The 21520-nt window shown below is 46.3% G+C and overlaps 1 protein-coding gene across 6 annotated transcripts in view; it reads right to left on the bottom strand.

The window, feature by feature from the left end:
• Pax8 (paired box 8) overlaps positions 1-21520 on the bottom strand; it is a 59396-nt gene that overhangs the window by 24122 nt on the left and 13754 nt on the right. For 3 of the 6 annotated variants that reach the window (XM_052725172.1, XM_052725176.1, XM_052725174.1), the window contains exons 3-4: positions 2045-2210; positions 294-494 (exon numbers count right to left, since the gene is read on the bottom strand). In XM_052725172.1, coding sequence (XP_052581132.1) covers positions 294-494; positions 2045-2210 — 367 coding nt within the window. The remainder of the gene's footprint in view (positions 1-293; positions 495-2044; positions 2211-21520) is intronic. The other 3 variants (XM_052725173.1, XM_052725177.1, XM_052725175.1) reach the window with 1 other exon arrangement.

Raw genomic sequence — 21520 nt, 5'->3', positions numbered from 1 at the left:
AGGCCCAGGAAAGGATCTGCTCAAGAAGTTTCTTCCATGGAATGAAAGAGGACAGGGTGCTTAAGGAAGGGGACACGATACGGCACAATGGAGTGTGGGGACAGAGGGGGACTCCATAACCTGAGCAGGAGAAGGCTGAGAGGAGGTGACATGTGCCAGGCCTGGGAGCTCCTGCCCGATTCTTCAAAGCAAAGCCCGTTCCAAAACCCCTACTCTACCCAGGCCAGTCCCTTCATGGTTCTTACAAGAATCTTCCAGAACCTAGGAGGGGGCCGGAAGCCACTGGCTCTCACCTGTTGATGGAGCTGACACTGGGTACAGTGTCATTGTCACAAACGCCTTCTGCCAAGAGCCGGTCCCGGATCTCCCAAGCGAACATGGTGGGGTTCTGCCGCTTGTAGTCCCCTATCTTCTCCACCACCTTGGGCGTGGCCACCTTGGGCTTGGAGCCCCCAATCACTCCAGGCCGGATGCTGCCAGTCTCGTAGTACCTACTCCAATAGAGAACCCCCCCAAATTACCCGGTAAGCAGGTGGGGCCTTTGAACCCCTCTGAGTCCCCTGAGGAGAGGTGTGGGAGTGAGACATGCCTCTCCCCCGACTCCTGCTCAGGCTAACAGTGGATTTCTCTCCAACAATCCACTTGTCTTGTTTGGGTAGATTTATGCTGCTACCAAAGCAAGACCCCTCTGCAAAGACTTCTTCGTCCTGGGTTCTCTGTCTTCTGCCTCTGGCCAGCCCCAGAAAGCACACAGGGATCTCCCTTGTAAGAAAGGACACTGGAGTCACAGGCTTGCAGTGGTTCCCTTCTCTTAGTCACCTTCTCTTAGCGTGATTGACTCTGCTCCGTTGTTCTCCTGGACTCACTCAGGGAAGCCAGCTGGAGTCACTGACCCCTCTTGCCGGGTCACCTTTGCCTCATCCGAGTCTGAGCCATCCCCCTCACCCTTTGCTCTCTGGTTTTCTACCAGGTTCCGTGGTTCAAGTTGAAGCCGCCTCTCCCAGACTCTGAAGTCCAGCCTCACTTGGGATCCCTGGCCTGATTCAGCCCCCTGAAGATGAGCCTCCTCCTCCTCCAGAACCTATCCACCTCACAACTAGCTGGCTGACAGATTCGAGCCTTGATCAAGATGCCCTCTGACCTCTTTGGTCTTCTCCGGTCTCTGCTGCCATTGAGTAACATGGTCTTTAAAAATCGCCATCGTCATTGCCAATCAGAGCTCGTCTCCTCTCTGTGTCTCCTCAATCATCTTCCTAATACTCTCTCCTTGGCCCTAAGAAAAGGCCTCTTTCCCTCTAACAGTATCAAGCAGAGAGCCAGGGCTCTCTGTGGTCCATTACCTCAGCCCCTTTACTTCCATGAAGCAGAGCTTCCCTTCAACCTACATAGAGTCTGTGTGTGGCCGGTTGGCAAGTAAGGTGGACAGGGCATGGAACTTTGGAATTCCCAAATTCTCTACTTAAAGGATATTTCCAGTGGAAGTGTTCTTTGTCCTTCTGAACCTATGCCCTGTGGTTCTCAGCCCTGACTGAAAGAATTAGAATTACTTGAGTGAGGCAGAGGCTACTGGTATACATAAATTTGAGTCCATTTCCTCCTATTACCTGTGCTGGAGCCCAGACCCTGACCTTCTTATTTGTTGTGAGAGTTGAGTTTCCTAGCACAGCCAGGGCTATGAACCACCACACTGAGCCTTACAAATCAATGCTTCTCAGTCTTCTGTATTTCTGAGTTTTGTGCTTCCTGGCTATCTTACAAAAGTCACGAGCCTAGCAGAGAGGCTGATTCAGTAGTGCTGGGTTGTGAATTGCATCAAACACTCCCCATTGCTTCTCTAACAGATACTCTGAAAGTTGTGGCTTGAAAAACACAACATCCTGGGTTGGAGATTTAGCTCAGTGGTAGAGCGCTTGCCTAGCAAGCACAAGGCCCTGGGTTCGATCCTCAGCTCAAAAAAACAAAACAAAACAAACAAACAAACAAACAAAACCAAAAAACCCACAACATCCTGAGGTACATGGCATATGGTGAATTTCGTGCTTACCTGCCAAGGATCTTGCTGACACAGCCATGGCTGACGCGGAGCTGGCGAGAGATGTCACAGGGCCTTACACCCTGGTGGGCCAGGTCTACAATGCGTTGACGGACAACTTCCGGCAGAGGCCTGCCATTCACAAAGGCCCCTCCTAGCTGATTCAGCCCTCCATGGCCTAAAAAGACAGCATTGTCAAGGACAATTGTCAGAACCAGGTGGTAAATGTTGGGTGAGAATTAGTATGAGTATTGTGTGTGTGACCGTGTCTGGGCACTCCATGGTCAGTTCCTTCAGCTCTCCCTCTATGTGAACGCCATCTTGCTCAGAAACACACCTCCTGGAAAGGCTGGCACATGTGGTATGAGCGACTCACCCCATCTGTCATGTGAGGGTTCAAAAGGAGCACATCACTATCAGATGACCTTTTAGACCTGCTCCATCTCTTTCAGGAGCACCCTCTTGCCAAGCATCGTCAATGTCCTTTCCCCCCACTTTCGTCCGTTTGCAGATGTGAAAGGAGAGGAGGATTCAGGCTTTTCTTAAGCCGATACAGCTCACTGAATGACACTGGGGGAAATATCTTCCTTCCCCTTAAATTTCCTTTTCTTTCTCTTTGTCTTGCTCCTCTTAAACTACAGAACTTTTTTTTTCTTGTTTTTTCTTTTTTTTTTTTTTTCTTGGTTTTTCAAGACAGGGTTTCTCTGTGTAACAGCCCTAACTGACCTGGAACTCACTCTGTAGACCAACCAGGCTGGCCTTGAACTGACGGAGATCTGCCTGCCTCTGCCTCCTGCATGCTGGGATTAAAGGCGTGCACTACCCTGTCCAGCTACAGAATCATATTGTAGAACACAAACACAAAGAAGTGAAGGAGAGAGTCTCTGGTTGAGGTAGGTCAGAATGGACTAGGCCCTGTCTGTGGTCTGTCTCTCACCTAAGCAACCCCAAGTTTTCTTCTCTTTGACAGTTCAGAGAACTAAACACAGCAAGCTGAGAACTCACTAGAACACATCCCATGAGTCTAGTACCATTGTGTCAGGCTGGGGTAGGGGTAGTACAAAACATGGTAAGTCAAGCCTTAGCTGCTTCTCTGACTTGACCTCTACCCTCTGGGCTGATTCTACGCTTCATTCTGACCACACATATCTAGTCAGACCCATATCTACTGAGTGCCTAGTATGTGACAGGTGCTTTAGCAGGTTCTGAAGCCCCAAGGTGAATAAAACCATCTGCATACTTGCACCCACCTCACAGAGCTTATTGCCCCAGGAGCCTAGACCAGCTAATTAACATCCCTCATGATCTTCTCTGGAATCTCGTGCTTAGAGAGGTAATTATTGAATCAGTAGACCTGGCCCTGGCCAAAGAAGCACAGAGGGGTTCTTAGAAAAATTCAAGCTAAGACTCAGGGCAAAGAAGTGCTAGATGAGAGAAAGGAGATCCTGTTTGAGCCATGGGAATAGTACATGCAAAGGTTTTGAGGTGAAAAGCGTAGGGTGTCTGTTAGATTTGCAATACTTTCAACTCTATGATCCATGTTGGATTAATTTCAGAACTGAGATGTCCAATTTCCCAAAAGATGATCATAAAGAACATTTCAGTGATTTAACGAGAATGACTCAGCTTATGTGAAGAGCAGCCAGGATCCAAACAAAGCTCAGGGCTCCCGTCATTGCTGCTTCTGTGTGGGCCCTTGATTGATGGCTGGAGCTGACCCTGTCTCTGCAACCTTACGATGACAGTGTCATTGCCTAGGCATGTCTAGCATCTTTTCACACCAAGGACTGGATCTGGCGATCTAGCTTAGGGTGGGGATGCATAAGAACTCTAGAGGTTGATGTGGAGCAGAAAGGATTGAGCCCAAATGCTCAGGATCCCAGGAAGCTTACTGCACAGCAGCCAGTATTGTACAGGGAGTCACGGAGAGTCAGCCACTAAGAAGGGAAGGTTAATACCAGGTCAGTGTGACCAGTTAACAATATGTATGGTCAAGGGTGGGAAGTGTCTTTGCTGGGCACACTGTGCCCATAATCACCCACTAACTAAGCACATTCGGAACCACCTCCCAATTTCTTCCCAGGGGCCCAAGCTGTCTTCAACAGAACAGATAATTTCCCTTACAACAAGCAAACAAACAAGGAAAAAGCCTCTGTCCTGGGCATTAAGTCAGGAGGAAAAATGCGCTGGCTTCGCACCAAGCATGAGGGACATGGTGGTCCATCTTCCAGGCATAGCCTCTGCCTGTCCTGTTCTAGGCCACCTATCCCAGTGAATACTTTTCCATGAGTTGGATGATGTCTCAGGGACCTTCAGTCCAGCCCAGGTGATGGGCAATGTGGCTCTTACCTGCTCTTGAACTTATTCCTCTGACCCCTCACTGGCCATGATGCCCCTTGTGGAAAGATTGCCCCTCACTCCCTCACTGGTGCCTTTTGACTCTTTGAGATATAGACACTGACCACCAGGGCACATCAGACAGCTAACCAAATTTGTCCCGGTTTTCCAGAATTTTTGAGGCATGAGCATAGATCTTTATGCTAGAATCTCTTTATCTGCAAATCAGATTTCATACACACACACACACACACACACACACACACACACACACACACACACACCACACACACACACACACACACACACACACACACGGGTGCCATACAGGAGTGTCACAAATAGAGCATTTTACCTGAAAACAAAACAAAAATACAATCTACTCATGTGATTCTCCAATAGTCAGAGTACAAATTATGGTCCTAAATTATGGGAAGGGCTGACACAGAATCCTTAGAAACCCAGATCCCCGGGACCTTACCGCTGCTTACCAAACAGCAGCCAGCCACATCTCTGGCCCTGAGCTGACTTCTCTAGGCATTATTTTACCATGGAAGAGCTTGGGTCAGATTTCTGCCTTGACTCTAAGTGTTTGAGTAGATTTGGTTGTTTGGAACCGTAGGCATGACATGGAGCTTAGCAGCATTTCTCACTGTATCTGCTCGTGATAACAACAAGTGCAAGATGGGATGATGGTGGAGAAGCGCTTCTTTAGCTCCAAGTCTTGATATAAATATAAAGGTTTTCATTATAACATTACCATGGTTGAATGGTACCACCCTGACTGGGCCCTAACACTTGGGTAGTAGTTCTCAAACTGAAACACACACCAGAGTCACTTGTAGGGTTTGTTGAATAAAAACCTATTGAGTATAACACCTTAAGATTTTTAAATCAGTTGGTCTAGGGTAGAACCAAGAGTTTGTGTTTGTCAGAGACCCACAACTCTTCATTGTGAAGAGAATATGTTACTTTGGAGCACTCAGCCCTAAATGGGACATATACATCACATCCTCCCCTCAAGGCTCAAAGATCTATGCAGAACAGGGGGTGGAAAGATTGTAAGAGCCAGAGGTGGTGCATGACTTCAAGGAAACAGTGTTTTCTGGACACAACAGAGCAGGTACTTATGAACTCACAGGAGTTCTGACAGCATGCACCAGACCTGCACACGCTCAAGCCAGACAAAAATCCCAGCATGGAAGAGGGAAGGAACAGAAGCCCCAACCCTGCTCAGGATCTGTTGGGATTCCATTGCTGATAGGAAAGGGAAGGTCAGTTCTTTAGTGGTATGGCATCTGGTTCTACTCCCAGGATTAGTCAGCCTAGACAAACTGGACTCAATGGATTGGTGCACACACACACACACACACACACACACACACACACACACACACCCGAGATGGGCGTTGGGTAGATAGGGAGGTGAGGGGTGATCTAGGAAGAATTGGGGGAATCAGACGAATATGATCAAGATACGTTGTAGGAAATTCTCAAAGAATTCATAAACACGTTTTTAAAAGTACGTTCCTAAGAAGCTTTCAGACTGTGTGAAGGCTGATACTGTGGGACCACTCACTGGTTTCTGCTGGGCATTGGGCACAGGCTGACAAAACAAACAAACAAGATCATATTCTCTCTTCCTTCCATCTTTTGCCAAGAAATGTAATCATTATGTGTATTTAATGACTTTCATTTCGATTCAACACATATTAACGCAATGTTTATGGTGACTTGAGTACAGAGCCCTGTGTGTGTAACCTTGAATGAGACATGAATGCTTAACTCTTTTCAGGAGACACAACCAGATTAACTGGGAATCTCCGAGTTAAGGTAGAATTTCCTTGAGGAGCACACAGGCAGTCAGAGAGGGGTCAACGGAATAACTAGGAAAAAAAACAAAAGCAAAAACAAAAACGTAGGAAGTAAGAAAAGGCCCTTGCATAAAGTCCTGGTGCTTTGATCAAGTTGAATGCCATTTACCATCTCTATAGATCATGTATGAAAGAAAGATTGGGAAGGGCCAACTGGCTGCCTATGAAGGTAGCCTCTATGGGCTGAGGTTTTGAACCGAGTTCTGTAGTGGAAGGGCCTTTGTATTTTCTGTGTCCGGTGTGGGGGAGTGGACCTCTCTAGGTGATTCACCACCAAATGCCCAGAGGTGGGTGCAGGCTTCCTTCCTGCCCTCAGTGAGGGGCTGATGCCCACTGTACTAACCTCCTTCCCATGCTGCTTTGTACTTTATGGGCAGGTGGGCCTTAAGGCCGGAAGCCAGTGGTTAAGTAGGAGCTCCCTGGTTGGTCCAGAGGTAGGGCTGGGAGAAGTGTAAACCAGGAGGAAGTTTGAAGCTTCATAAGCAAAGGCCTTTTGTATGTCTAGAGGACTGTGGGTAGGGACAGGTGGATGTGTAGGAGGAAGCCTGGCTGGATGTAAGAAAGCTCTTGAGTATGGAGGTCTTCAGATAGGGAAATGCAAGCTTCCATGATCAGAGAGGAGTTAGCTTGGCTTAAAGGATTGGCAGGGCTGGAAAGCTTTAGTTGAAGCTTGCTGTCTAAAAGCATGGTTTTGGGGAAAATGACCATTTCAGGAAGTTCAAGGACACTGGCAATTTCTTCTCCACTTAGAAGGCTTTAAGAAGTAAGGATGGAAGAGTGAACCAGAGACGTCACTGAAAACTCACGTTGCGTGAACTGATGTCAAACACTTGAGAGGGAGTACACCTTGCCTGGCCCCCCACAGTCCTTTGCACCATTACCCATCACATCACTGATTTCTGGCCAACAACTTTTTCTATCGGATTTCTTTATGAATTCCTCAAGGGTAGAATCCAAGTCTTTGTTTACATAGCACCTGACTCAGAATCTCTATAGTGGGACCCTCAAATCGCATTCCACAGTACTTTTTTCTTTCTTTTTTTCTTTTTTTTCATCTTGATTCCTTGAAGCTCAGCCCCAAAATAACAATGTGCTCAATGTACTGCACTGTAAAAACTGATTTTACTATCTGGGGATTTTTTTTACTTTAGCTCCAAAGAGAGTCAAGGTGGGCAGATGTTTGACCCTTGACAAAGCTACCGTAAGAGATGCAGTGGCTGCCTTGGGGTTCCCTTCAAACCATGCTACTTCCCTCCCATGGAGAATAAGCCTTGCTGATGCTAATGAGTCTCTGATGGTCTCAGTCTGGTGTTGCCCTTCCCCAGGACACTGGCTTGCAGGTCTGCAATGGCCATAACCTCCCAGCTTCTTCTCCCTCTTGGCTTTACACCTTTATGGAATAAAAAAATCCAAGGACTTTGTCTCAAACTATGCCTAAGGAAAGTGTTCTAGAACCACGGGATACCACTGTCCCAAGTTGATCCACCAGATCACTTCAACCCAGGAGGTTATGTGCACGTTAGATCCTTGGGTTTAGAGAAGATGAGCTGTCCTGCTGGAAAGCAGCATTGTGCATCCACTCTGCCCCCATCTCTCTGCCTGACCTTTGGTGTCTCTGTGCCTGGCACTTGTCCTTCTATGGGAAGCTAGAGAGGAGAGGGAGTGACTAAGTAAGGCTACTGTTTACCTTCCTCACTCATTTCCCATAGACCTCTTATGTTCCAAACGCTCTTCAGACTGGCTCTCTAATTTATTGTGCTACTTAAAAAAAAAAAAAAAATTACCACTCACTGTCTACTAGGTTCACATTCTGAATCTACAAATAAAATGAAATCAATCTATGTACTCTCTCTAGCCCCTACCTGAAAATTCTTTCCTTGGCTGTGAAACTCTTTCTTCCAATTCTTTTCAACCCAAATGCCTTAAAAAGTAATCCCACTTGCCTTTCCTGTTCCTCCCATTTCCTCCCTTCCCTTTCAGGGGTCAGCTCTCTCTTAAGCCTCATGCTTGGCATGTGCTCAAACACTTAGAGATGTGTGGGTGGAGGGTGCCAGACTCTCCCTCTTCACGAGGCTTCCATCACTATCTCCTGGTTCCTTACATAACCAGCCTAGGCTTTTCAGTTCTCTCTAATGGGGTATATCCCCATTTTCTGTTTCCACATGTCTCTCAAACTCCAGCGCTGGTCTCACTCTGCACACCTTCACTGGGGCACCCCATTCTTACGGTTTTACACACTGCCTATCTTTTCATAGCATTGTAAGTACAGAGGAGTGCCCCCCCGTCCCCGCCGCCCCCCCCCCCCCCCCGCTTTACATTCAACTTCCTATAAGAAATCTCTCAAGTAGTAAATAATCCAAGTAGTAAATAATCACCACCACCACCCCCGGCCATCTCGGCTGATGACAACAGCCCAGTGAATACAGAGAGACTACCTCTCCAGGTTCATCACATGATGTTTGCTACCGTACTCTCCATCACTGGTCCTCTGCTGATGTCAACACGCATGATGCCTTTGGGCCTTTGCACATGCTGTTTCCTCAGAAGAACTTCTGTCTTCCCCTTTGATCTAATTGACTCCTGTTTACCCTGTAGTTGAGCGTGGACTCACTGGCCTTTAGGAGCTTTGCTTTTGTTTACAGACTAGGTTGAGCCTCTGTGTAGATGTTTTCCCAGCATTCCTTACATTTATTACACAGTGTTCATCAAAGCACAGCATCAAATATAATTTTTTTTTTTGAGAAACTCGTTTGAAAATAAGTAGGGAAATTTTTACAGTCGGGGGAAATTTGAATGAGGAGAAGGTTGTGTGGGATGATCCATATATCTTTGAATAATTATATAAATGAAAAATGTCCATCTGTTACCAGACTAAAAGCCACATGAGGTCAAAAGTATTTGTTTTGTTTATTGTTGTTATGTAACATGTTAAATAAACATATCCCATATGAATTAGCCAGCTGCTTCTAGCATCTTTCATTCTCTCATATGGAATACTCACCAGGCCATCTCATTTCTATCTCTAAATATTTACACCAATATCATCTAGGTGTCTTCAGCATTCAAAGTCCCACATATTCAACATTGTCTTCTGCACTATGACATACCAAACACTTTAGCAGAAGTGGGTACATAAAATTGATCTCTACCCTCATGGAGCTTTTAGTCCAGTGATAGAGAGTCTAAGAAGAGTGATACATTTGGCAAATATACAAATAAATGTTTAATAAATACTTAAGATGAAAGCAAGGACACAATGGATGTAGAATTAAGGAATAATGCAGGGGGAACAAGAGATGGAATCATTTCAAGGAGACCAAGGAAAAACCCCCATGGTGACATAAACCAGACGGTAGGAGAGGTTAGCTGGACTCATGGATCTCCCTCCAACCTTCCCATGTGGCTCTTTGTTATGTAGTTGGAAATCAGCACATCCAAACCCATGTCTGGGTGTACTCCTCCCATTTTTAAGAATGTTTAAAGAAAACGAACAGCATCCTATCCCTCGTGGTCAGTCCAAGCTTCCAAATTCGGCAGACAAGATCCACCATGGGCTTTCTTTCCTCTCTTGACTCATCCCCCACCTATCTAAGCCTTAAAATCCATGCCCTAGTGCACATAATTGCTTACCATTTCTGTCACAGCACCCGAGTCCTGCCCAGAATCCTCACTCATGCCATCCCCCGGGCCTGGAATGCATTACCTTATTTTCTCCTGATTGATTTCATTATATCTTAAGAGTAAGCCTCCTGTTCGAGGCCAGCCTGGTCTCCAAAGCGAGTTCCAGGAAAGGCGCAAAGCTACACAGAGAAACCCTGTCTCGGAAAAAAAAAAAAACAGAGTAAGCCTCCTTCAGGAAGTCCTCCATGTCTTTTCTTGCCGGCTCCCTCTGGTCCTTTCTGTTAAAGGAGCCAGGTTTAGAGAAGACTACATATTCTTTGCCTTCAACAGAACTCTGTTTCCCACAGACTGCTAGATGTAAATATTTGAAGTAGGAGCTCCACATTTCACAGCCTGGGGAAAGCGAGGTTTTCAATGCTTCTGAAGAACCCAGGGAATGACTGCAGTGGCCTTTCTCCTGGCTCTGACATCGAGCCTCTGATGCCTACTTTTAAGAGGAGCCAGATTTATGGGTGAATGTGCCTGCAGGTTCTGAAGGAGCTCGAGGAGAAATAAGTGCTATTGTTACAGCTTTGCACCAATGTGGAAGCTATCCCCAGTGTGGGTCTTAAAATTCTTCCTTAAGAAACCTTTTGTTTTTAACTCTGGTTGCAAAGGTTCGGTGGAGAATGATGGGACGACTACACAGCTCTGGTCTTGTGAGGCTTACGGTTCTGTTGGGGAGAAGACCCACGCATCACAGCTCAAGCCAAGGAGACAGTAGATTAGTAGCAGAAGTTACCTTTCTGTGAACTCAGATACCTGCTATGGAGAAAGTTTTGACTCGTGACTGTGTGGGAAATGCTACTTTGTGTCTGTGTTGTCCTTCAGTCAGTAAAAAAGAAAAGAAACATTCCTGCTTCACATTGCCTAGGAGTTGAACACTACCTTCAAGGACAATGACAAGGACAATCCAATCCCAGAACCTGGTTTCCTCCAATTTCTTCTGGTAGCATCATTCAGAGTGTGGTCAGAAGACAGAAACCTGTTCCTAGGAATTTCAGCAGAAGGGTTTTAACAAAATTCCCTGGGTGTCAAGGGATATAAGAGCACAAAGGAAGAAATGAAGTATCTCTGAGACCCAGGTTGATCATCCCTAATCCAAATTCCCTAAATATGAAATGTTTGCAAAAATCATAAACTTCTTTAGTATCAACAAGTTAAATGTTCCCGACCTGACTTCTCTGAAGGGTGTGAATGAAAACACAGGGGCATGGAAATCTCACACAAAATGACTTTCGGGTTATAGGCCTAAGGAATACATGAATGAATGCCATGATGACATAATGAAACTCAGGTTTCATCCTCAAGACTGTGTGAGTGTGTGTGTGTGTGTGTGTGTGTGTGTAAATATTCCCAAATCTAGAAAGGTCTGAAATTTGAAACACTTCTAGTCCAAATGTCTTGAGTAACAGATGCACAATCATAGGAAGCAGCCACTGTCCCTGGGCTGGAGGAGGCAAAGGAAAACGCTGATCTAGATGTTTGAAAGATGTTCCACGAGATCTGGGGCTTGGAGCGGCAATGTGATCGACAGTTTTGCTCAGATGTTGCTGGAGACCTGTGAGACTGACTCTAGGAAAACTGGAATCTAGATCAACTACTGCTGCCAACAACCGCTTGGAACAAGAAGGAAGTCCTCCAGTCCTCTGCTACCTACCAGTTGGCCCATTTAGCTGTCCATCATAGACACGCCAACTGAGGAGCAGCTTCCCAGCAGGTGTTGTGGCATTGATTCCTGGATGGGGTTCATACATTCACTGATTTTCACTCTCTGAAGCTGTATAGGACAGAGACCAGAAAACCTGTACTTCACCTCTAAGTTATGACCTTGGCATGAACTTTGTTTCCTTCTGCTTAAGTGTATTGTTTGGACCTGGACTCAGCAAACCATCCATAAAGGTTTGCCATTCCTGTGTCTGTTTTGCTATCCATGATTTTGGGGGTATGGTTTCATGGATGGTTCTTTCTCTAATGGTTTCAATTTACTTTTTCACATCTCAGCAAGTAGCAAATTCCCCGGCCACAGTTGCCCCTCTTGCCTGGGTTGTTTCTGTTCTCATCGTTTCAGAATCCTTTGTAATGAGAAAAGCTTGGTTCTGGATGCCTTGGGGGTCAAGAATGATGCCACCGCTCCTTTTCCTCCCGACGTGCATGACTAGGTGGTTACTCATTGACTCCTGGGCATTCTTGTGGATGCCTTCCTCTGATCTGCCCCGCTCTGCTCCCCCACAAGCTTTAAGGCAGTTGGGAGAAGCAACAGCGACCCTGGGTCTCTTATGTCTGAAGCTCAGCCAAATCAAAGAGTATCTCCCAGCAGGATTCCCCTAGAAGATGGGAAAGATGCCCTTGATTGGACCAGCCCAAAGGGTGGGGTCGCTGAGAAGGCTTAGTACTATTATTTTATCTCCAGTACTCAGGTATGGAGAGGGGGTTGTATGGGTACAGAAGGAGGGACAGTAAGGGTGGGTAAAGAGCTTTCCTTTGGATTAGGCTATCGTTGAAAAAGAACCAAACTTGACTTGTATTTTACCAATATCATTCCTTAAAAAAAAGGAGAAAGGAGAAGGAAGAAGGGGGGCGGGTTGTGTTCTGTATTCAGCCCCTTTCCTGGGTTAGTTAATGCCTAGGAGTAACGGCTGCAGGCAGCATTGAAAAACACACTCCTTCCTGAGCCAAGCAGAACAGTGTAAGCGCATCTTTCCATTGAGTTCGCACAATAGCCCTTGAGGTAGAAAGCACATTGCTTCCATTTTACGTATGACAGGGTAAGCAGCAGAGATGGTACATAATTTGCCCAACTCTGCACATTACTACAGGGCCAGCGTTGACCCTCGAGCTGGAGGCTTCCCATGTGATGCCTTAGCAAATACTCTGCACTTCACGGCTCCAGCTACGCTTGGCAGCAAGGTGGTCATTCTGTGTGTAGTCAGACCCTCCCTAAGAGTGAACAGACCTCCAACACCACCTACCAAGTGTGTGTGCTTTCCAAACCCACTTTAAAATTCTTTCCAGGTTTTCATATGTCAGAGGTTTGGTGTTCACATCGTCACTATTGGATTTTTCCCAGTGAGAGAAAAAAAAAAAATTCAGCTCTTTGCTGTTCCCTACTCTTCCACATTGGATTATTTTCCTCTGCTCTGTTTGAGTCTGTTTCCACCTCTTCTCTTCTGCCTTTCCAGCCTTCCCCCTGTCCTCAGTCTCTTTCAGTCGCTTTACTTCATTTGTGTCGGTGTTAACTGCCCCTCTGACCTACTGTCACCAGCCCCTTCCTGGCAGAGACAGCAGGTCACTCCTACACCGCCTTCCCTGTGCTCCTTCACCTCTGTCTCCCCTCTCTCCCTCCCCTGACTCCTTCGGCCACCCCCTTTCCCTGCATAATCTCCACTGCCTGCTTGACTGCCCAGGTTCCTTATCCCATCTTCCCCTCAAAGGCATTCACAGTCTGCTGTTATTCTTGTATTAGCATTGAACCCATTAAAGCTAATTTGTCTGCCCTAATCTCCATTTATTTTTCCCTAGTTGATATTAGATTTCCCTTTCTATTGCTCCAGCATGATTTTCTCTTTGTCTTCCTAATGGTCTACCACCCCCCTCTTCCTCTATTAATCTGGTTGGCTTCACTGTGGTTTCAAGGCCTTTTTCTCTCTGCCTCCCTTAGCCCTTAGATTAACCCTGTCACCTCCCTCCCCAAAAGGGCCCCCAGTGTTTGTATTTTCAAGGATGAAGCTGCTGTAAATGCCAATAATCCCCTAAGCTTCCTGGGGAAAGTACTGCTGATGTTGAGATCGGGTCTTTTCCTCAGGACAATATGTGGTTTCCAGAGGACAGGGGCCAGTGCTGGGTCATGGGCATGTTGAGCCTGAAAGGTGCCACGCTCTAGTTTTTCCTAGGTAGGATGAGCTTTGGGGCTCTCCCGAAGATTTCCGAAGGCTGCTTCCAGCTTGCTCATGTCCTATATATTTTATTAGTAGACTAAGCCGAAGATGGGCATCTTTGTCCCTATGGCTGAGATTTGGTAGTTTCTTGAACAACAGGCACAGTACTTCACCTTCGTAAAGCCATGAAGGCCCTTGACTGTGACTCTGAGGGTGACTGATCTATACCCTGCCCTCTGGCTTCCATGTACCCAAGGAGAGAGGCCTACCAGGGGCAGGGGTCACTAATGCTTTCTCCTTGTTGACCTTGCCTGCGAATCTCACTCTTCAGGCTTTCTCTCTGGATCCTGAGAGCCTAGGGGCAGCTGCAGCACCTCCTCTGATTGTATAGGCTCCTTTCTGGGGAGCAGACTCCTTCCCCCACTGACTACTCACTAGCCTCCCCTGGGAAGCCAGGTACTTTCCACCTGTACAATTCAAAGAGGAGATTTTGGCATTCTGTCCCTGATCCTGGGTCTTTCAAAAGATCTTCTGGTGGTTGCTCAGAGTTCATATCCACTCTTTAGAATATAAATAACTATGAACCAAAATGATTAATTAGTTGATTAAGCATGAACTTACAACCAGGAGCCTCCCAGAGTCCTGGAAGGTGTGTTAGAGGTCTTTCTTCTGGCTCCTCCCCCAGAGCTTCCTGAGGCCTGTGGATTCCTGGTACCAAAGGCCTGGGCAGTGCTAGACATCTCTGAGCTACACAGAGGAGCCAGAGCTCTACAATTCAGAGCTGAGTATACACTTTGAGTTCCAGCTTCCCCCCAGGTCACCCCAGACTCCCCCAAGTTCAGAGGCTAGTGGCTATCATGTTGTTGTTGCTGTTTTAAGAAAGTGGGTGATATTAAAACAATTTTCAGTTAGATTTTAATTCAACGAGTGTTCACTCTCTGATAGTATTCTGGGAGACCTGTAACATATGTTGAGATGGCTTCTGAATAGATGGCGGGCTTGCCTTTGGGAAACATACACATTAATAACCTTTACTATGTTACCAAACCTTGAGGCTTTTTGACCCATTAACTATGGACCACATGTATTATCACCTTCCTTCCACCAAGCAGTCCTGCAGAATACCCACAGGTGATGTGTGTACACTAGAGAGGAGGTCGGTGTGTGCAATCAGTGTGTGCATCTATGTCTGGAGCTGGTGGGCGGTGAACAATTCAAGCTATGTTATCATGTACTGCTAGGACACAAGGTTCTGTAGTTCTATTACAAGGTTATATACTTGAGTTTAATGAACATATTTAAAAATCACTTTGAGATGGGTAAGGAGGAAAATAGAGAGGTGGCTAAAAGAACCCCTAGTTAGGACAGAAAAAAATACATGAGAATGGAAAGAGGAAACAGGATGGGGGGGCAGTAGAGAAGGAGAGGGAGGACAAGAAAGAAACACAGCTGTAGTTAGAGTAACTACAGTGACTAAGAGGCCAGATAAATGAGGAGTCTTAAATACAACGCCATCACAAAGGAGAAAAAGATACACTTTCCCCTTGTGAACTAAACCTTTTCTCATTTTCTCTCCAGCTCTGGGTTTCTTTGCCTTTGAGATCTTAACTAAGATGTGATTAACAAGCTTAGAGAGGAGGAAAAAGTAGGCTTTGGCTAGAATTAGAATCAGACACAATTAGAAAGACTATGTATATGTGGGGAGGGGTGGCTTGGAGAGGGGTGAGAGAGGAAGAAAGATTGGAGTTGGATCCCTCAAGGCAGGACAGTAGGAGGTCTGGCCACCCTGAGTTACACAGGTGGGAACACATGAAGATCTGTCTTTCTGAGTACAACACACAAAATTCCCCATCTGTGGTTTCCATAACTGTCTTAGTTAGGGTTTTCTATTGCTGTGAAGAGACACCATGAAGAGACAGCAACTCTTATAAATGAAAACATTTAACTGAGGTGGCAGCTTACAGTTTCATAGGTTCAGTCCATTATCATCATGGAGGGGAGCATGGCAGTGTGCAGGCAGATGTGGTGCTGGAGCTGAGAGTGCTATATCTTGACTCAGAGGCAACAGGAAGTTGACTGACTGTCCCACTGAGGGAAGCCTGAGCAAGAGAGACCTCAAAGCCCACCAGCACAGAGATACACTTCCTTCAATAAGGCCACACCTCCTAGTAGTGCCACTCCCTTTGGGGGCCATTTTTCTTTCAAACCACCACAATAACTATGATAGCCACTAACCCAGAACCTGGCACCATAGCAAAGGAATTGTTTGCTCTACGGCTACACACAGAGTGTCGGGAATAAAAAAGCATGGAGTTGCCTGCAGGACTTGTGGCCACATGAATCTGAGCCTAGATTTCTGCAGAGCATATGGTCCCAGAGGCCTAATACTCCAGGGCTGTCCTTGGGTTCAGGGGCTAAGACTGGAAGTGTCCCAAGAGGAAGAAAGTGATAAGGTTGAGCCCCCTAGATAGCACAGCAGCAGGGCGGCCCTGAGGCTGATGTAATAAGATGAGAACAGCTCACAGAGGATCACAAGGGCTCCTATGAACCTCTGTGATGATGGAGCAGGCTGCTGTGACCAACAGTCTGAGAAAGGTGACATGGACCCATGCATACGCAGGCTACTCTGAGAGTGTGCCTGACAGACAGCAAAGAAGAGATGACCTGATGTTCAGACTTACTTCCTTGCAGAGCCAGGACAGAATTCGCTTTCTGACTTGTTCATTTTCTGTCCACAGAGGCCCTTTTGGGATGTTGGTGCTGTCGTAGCAGAAGAGACGGCATAGATTGGGTTGAGTGTATTCCGAACCAAGGAGTACCCGAAAAGATTGTGTGTTCTCTCATCAGCTTGTATGCTTGTCGTTTTTATCTTTCTAAGTTTAAATCCATACTTGAGGCTCTCATATGGGGTTCTGTGCTGGGCAAAAGGGGTAAAGTCCCCTCCACTATAGAGCAACAGAAAAGATTTCGGACGACAAGTGTTGACATCCCCTACTCCACCAGTCTCAAACCTGGATTTCTGCACTTGGTGTCACGAGGACTCAAATTAGCTGCAGGTAGTCAAGGTTAGGGGAAGGGTGCTGAGCAAGACCCTGACACATAGTACTTACATCAGTATGAGCGGAACTGTGTCCTACTCATTAAATTCCTATGTTGAGGTCCTAACCCTCAATGTTTCAGAATATAAATTTATTTGGAAACAGAATCTTTGCAGATAATGAGGTTAAAATGAGGCCATTAGGATGGGCACTAATCTGTTATGATCATGCCATAGACAATAGTATAAATTAGGACACAGGAATAGGCAGATGGGGGGGGGGACCACGTGAAAGCTGAAGTTATGTTGTCATGAGCCAAGGGACACCAGAGACTGCCAGCACACTGGCAGCTAGAAGGTAAGAAGGAAGTAATTTTGGTGACATCCTGACCTGAAGCTTCTAGCCTCCAGAATTGTGCCATGAGAAATTTATGATGTTTATGCCATCTTGCTTGTATATTTTGTCACCACAGCCCTAACAAACCAATACATAAACTAGTAGGCTTTTGTTTTGTTTTGTTGTTTTGTTTTCATTTTTGTTTTGTCTGTGTATGTGTACATGTATGTGCGTCTTGCTGTGTGACCCAGACCGGCCTTGAACTGTCAATCCTCTTATCTCAGCATCCTGAGTGCTGGGATTATAGATGTGTTTTGCCTAAATGTATGTCTGTGCATCTTGTGGTGTGTTTGGTGACTGTAGAGGCCAGAAGAGGGTGTCATATCCCTTGGAACTGGAGTTACAGAAGGTTATGAGCCACCATGCAGGTGCTGGGAATTGAACCTGTGCCCTCTGGGAGCTAGTTCCTTTCACTGCTGAGTCATCTGTCCAGCCTCCTCAATGGGGTTTTAACTCTGAAATGAACACAGCAGTTGGAAAGGCCCCTGTGAGATACTTGTCTGAGGCACTTGGCTGTCGTCTAGCGTCCCTCTAAAGGGTCCTCTAGGACAAGTTCAAGGAAGACTCTGGGGAAAACCCCTTTAAACATCACACCCACATCTCCTGGCATCACTGTCTCCATCCCAAGCCACCACTCTGGTCTTTTTTATTCTTGATCCTTCCAGCTTGTGGTGGGATTTTTTACCCCCACAGAACATCAGTGAATTGGCACAGCCAAGTCCCAACATGAATCTCTTCCCTTGCTCCGTGTTAGACAAGGTCCGCTAGGGTACGTGTAGAAGACGCCAGACTCACAGAGTAGCCTCACGCTGTACCAGCTGCTATATAACCAACCCATCCTGAAACACTAACCCACTCCCCTGAGACGAGCATGGAAGTGTACCCATGAGCTAAACACTGTTCTTAGGGAACACCCTTCATCTCCAAGGGTCCCATCAAAGCTCAATACCGTTACACTTGGAATTGAATTAGTTATTTTTCCATTTTGTGAAAAAAAAAACAAGAAGGGTTTATTTTTGGCTCACAGTTAGAAGATAGAGTCCATCATGGTGGAGACGGGAGGAATATGAGGTGTCTGGTCACACTGAGTCCACAGTTAGAAAACAGGTGAGTACTTGTGCTCAACTTGCTTTCTTCTTTTTGTTTGGTCCTGAACCCCAACCTAGGGGATGGTGCCACCCACAGTTAAGGTGGCTCTGCCTTCTTCAGTTAAATCTTTCTGGAAATACCCACATAGTCTCAGAGGGGTAGTTTTTATGGTGATTCTAAAGTCAGTTGAGTTAACAATGAAAACTAACCATTACAGAGCCTAAGTCTCTAATACACGAATCTTTGTGGTCAAACCAACATGCACACTGTAGCAGTGAGCTATTGAAATAATCCCTGTTAGTGTGAAGAATATAGCTGGGTGTGTGTGGGGGTGGAAGAAAAGAGGCTGAGAAAAGGGAGGAAGGAAAAAAGAGGAAAAGAATGGGAGAAGAGAAAAGAAAAAATGAGGAGGAGGAGTGAGAGGAGGGAAGCGGGAGGAGGAAGAGGAGGCAGCTTCTTTGAACTGGCAAATTCTTGCTAAGCCCTTGACTACACGTCTACATGCCAGGCATTGACTGTAGTTTGAGTCTTAGCCTACAAGAGTCTAGAAATCCTCTGTCCTCACAGGAGTGCTTGACTTTAATCTAACCAACCACCTGCCAAGCAGCCCATGTCCACCAGGCAGGCCCTTGGGTTAGAACTGCCAATGTCTGCCCATGTTTGCAACTTCCAGTGGTCTTTGTAGTCCAGCCTGGCTACCTGGCATCTGACCTCACCGGGGCTGGAGAGGCATGCCAGTGGGGAAGCTCCATCCTTGGTAGCTGCAGCAGGTTCTCCAGGGCTGCATTCCTTAGTTCCTCAGTCTCCTGGTTGTCATTTATTATAAAGAAATTGAAAAGTAATTACACCATATCGTGTGGAGAGAATCAGGTGTGCTTCATGTTGGAAAACCTTCAGTCAGTTAGTAAAACAATACAATATGTTATTGAAGAATTAAGTGGAAGTTATCCACACAGACACTCACGGGGTCCTCACTCCACATAGGATCCTGTACAACATGCTGGGCAATTGAAAGGTTTGAAAGGGTTTTTACTTTCGTCTAGTTCAGAGACAGGACACCACAATCAAAAGGCTAAAAAATGTTTGCTGGTAACAGGAGCTGAGTGCTGGAGAGGGAACAGGGCTGATGGTGTGGGAAGTCACACAGAACAGTCACTAAAATTTTGTCAAAGTTGTGGGAAGAGGGAGGGTGACCAGGGGCTGGCACTGAAGGGGCAAAGGTGCAGAAGTGGGAATGTACGTGTGTGTGTGTGTGTGTGTGTGTGTGTGTGTGTTGGAAACAATGACAAGTTTGCTGAGACGTGGGTTTCCATAGAGAAATACTGGGAAATAAGGTGGGCAAGGAGGCAGGGAATCATCTCAGATCCTATACTAGCAGTTGACCAAAAGAAACCTGTTAATAATTGGATTAAAAGGAAGTACAAGCAAGGATCCAAGATAATTTTGGAAAATCACCAGGCTAAGGTTTTCTGGAATGGCGCCAGGAGAGGAGAGAAATCAAAACATTTTGATAATGTGAATAATCTAGCTATCAAAACGTACTGCCACAGCTGTTCCCTTAATAAAAACATCACAAAGTCTAACAGACTCTGGCAAGAGAGAGAAAAAAAGTCCATGAGAAGTGCCAAACACAGAAATGTGAAGTCAGCCAGGCAAGGATGGAAGTTTTATGAAGAGGCGGGTCAAATGCTCTGTAAGCAGACTTTCTGAAGGCAGAATAGAATGAATATCCTGGCCTGGCTTTGTTAAATCCTCCAGGGCTGCTCTGCACCCCATCCATCTTCCCATCGTTAGCTCCTTCACAAGGACACACAACGTAGAATTCCCCACCTCTGTTTGAGCTACCTTGTGCAACTTCATCTCTGGCCCTCCCTCAGCTACACCCACAAGTCACAGTTTAGCCTGTCTCCTTCTCCCTCTTGCTCAGCATTTTGTGTCTGTGTGGACTGAAGCTTTTCCTTTCTTTGGTTGTAGATGAAAGTCCACTTTGCTTTTCTGTCTCTGGAATATCAGTGTGATGGCGGAGGTATCCAGGCTTGAGAAGACTGCCTGTGGCAGCCCTCAGACTCTCGGTCCTCGGGGCTTCATGTTCAGGGACCAAGAGGCTGGATTCTGGAAAGGATGAGTCCTGCTGCCATTGCTGCTGTCCCCTTTGGTCACTTTGTCCTGGCCCAGCAAGAGCCACTTTGTCCCTGCCTATTACACTGAAGGATTTAGTAGGGATTTGCTTATTTAACGGAATGGTTTAATGCTAATCCTGCTTAAAATAATTTAGAATTAAAACCTGGGGCTTGCCTGGGAATATATAATCAGGTAAGAGCACACGGAGAAGATTTGGGCAATGGAATCAAATACCAATGGGCCATGCCAATGGGTTTGCAGAGTGGGCTCTGGGCAGCCGAGGGAATAAGGCAGAGTGTGTAATACAGAGGGAATAAGGTGTCAGAGTCAGAGAGCGAAGAGGTATATAGACACTTCCTGAGACACAGGGTGCAGACTGAGCACCTACCAGGCAGAGAAATGGACCTGTAAGAGGCTCCCATGGGAGAATGGAGGGCTGGGACTAGGAGCCTTCCCAGAGAGTGGACCAAGATACGTATGTACTCCAGAGGGAGACAAAAGAAATCACGATATCTATGGGTTTCTGGGACGGACTCTTTGAAGATGACAAGACCTTCAGAGGAAATTTCAAGGAGAAGCGTGTGGCCTCAGGTGTTGTGACAATTAGTTTCAGTTGTCAACTTGACACAATCTAAAATCACCCGGAAAGAGAGAGTCCACAAGGGATTGTCTAGGTTAGTTTGGCCTGTGGATTTGTCTTTGTGAAAGGGTTCAGGTGTCTTGATTACATTAATTGAGGTGAGAACACCCACCCAACATGATTGGCACCATTCCCTGGATTCTGGATTGTACGAGTGGAGACTGTAGGCTGAATGAGCAGGTGTGCATTAATTCATTGCCCTTTGCTCCAGACTGTGAGTATAACATAACTGACAGCTTCAGGGACCTGCTGCCTTAATTTCCCTGCAATGGAATTCTGAGCCAAACAAACCCCTTCTCCTTTAAGTTGCTTTTGCCAGGATATTTTATCACAGCAACAGGAAAGGAAAGTAGGTGTTTACCAGGGGAGCTGAGAGAATGAGGCCATGGCAGCTTGCACAGATGTAACGGGTGAGTGGGTGCATGCCTGGGAAGCTGAGTAATGGGAGGCCCTGC

This window comes from Peromyscus californicus, unplaced genomic scaffold (assembly GCF_007827085.1).
Source record: "Peromyscus californicus insignis strain IS unplaced genomic scaffold, ASM782708v3 Scaffold_7__1_contigs__length_154581171, whole genome shotgun sequence".
NCBI lineage: Eukaryota > Metazoa > Chordata > Mammalia > Rodentia > Cricetidae > Peromyscus > Peromyscus californicus.
The sequence above is the reverse complement of the archived record's forward strand: the minus strand, read 5'-3'. Positions and strand labels throughout refer to the sequence as shown.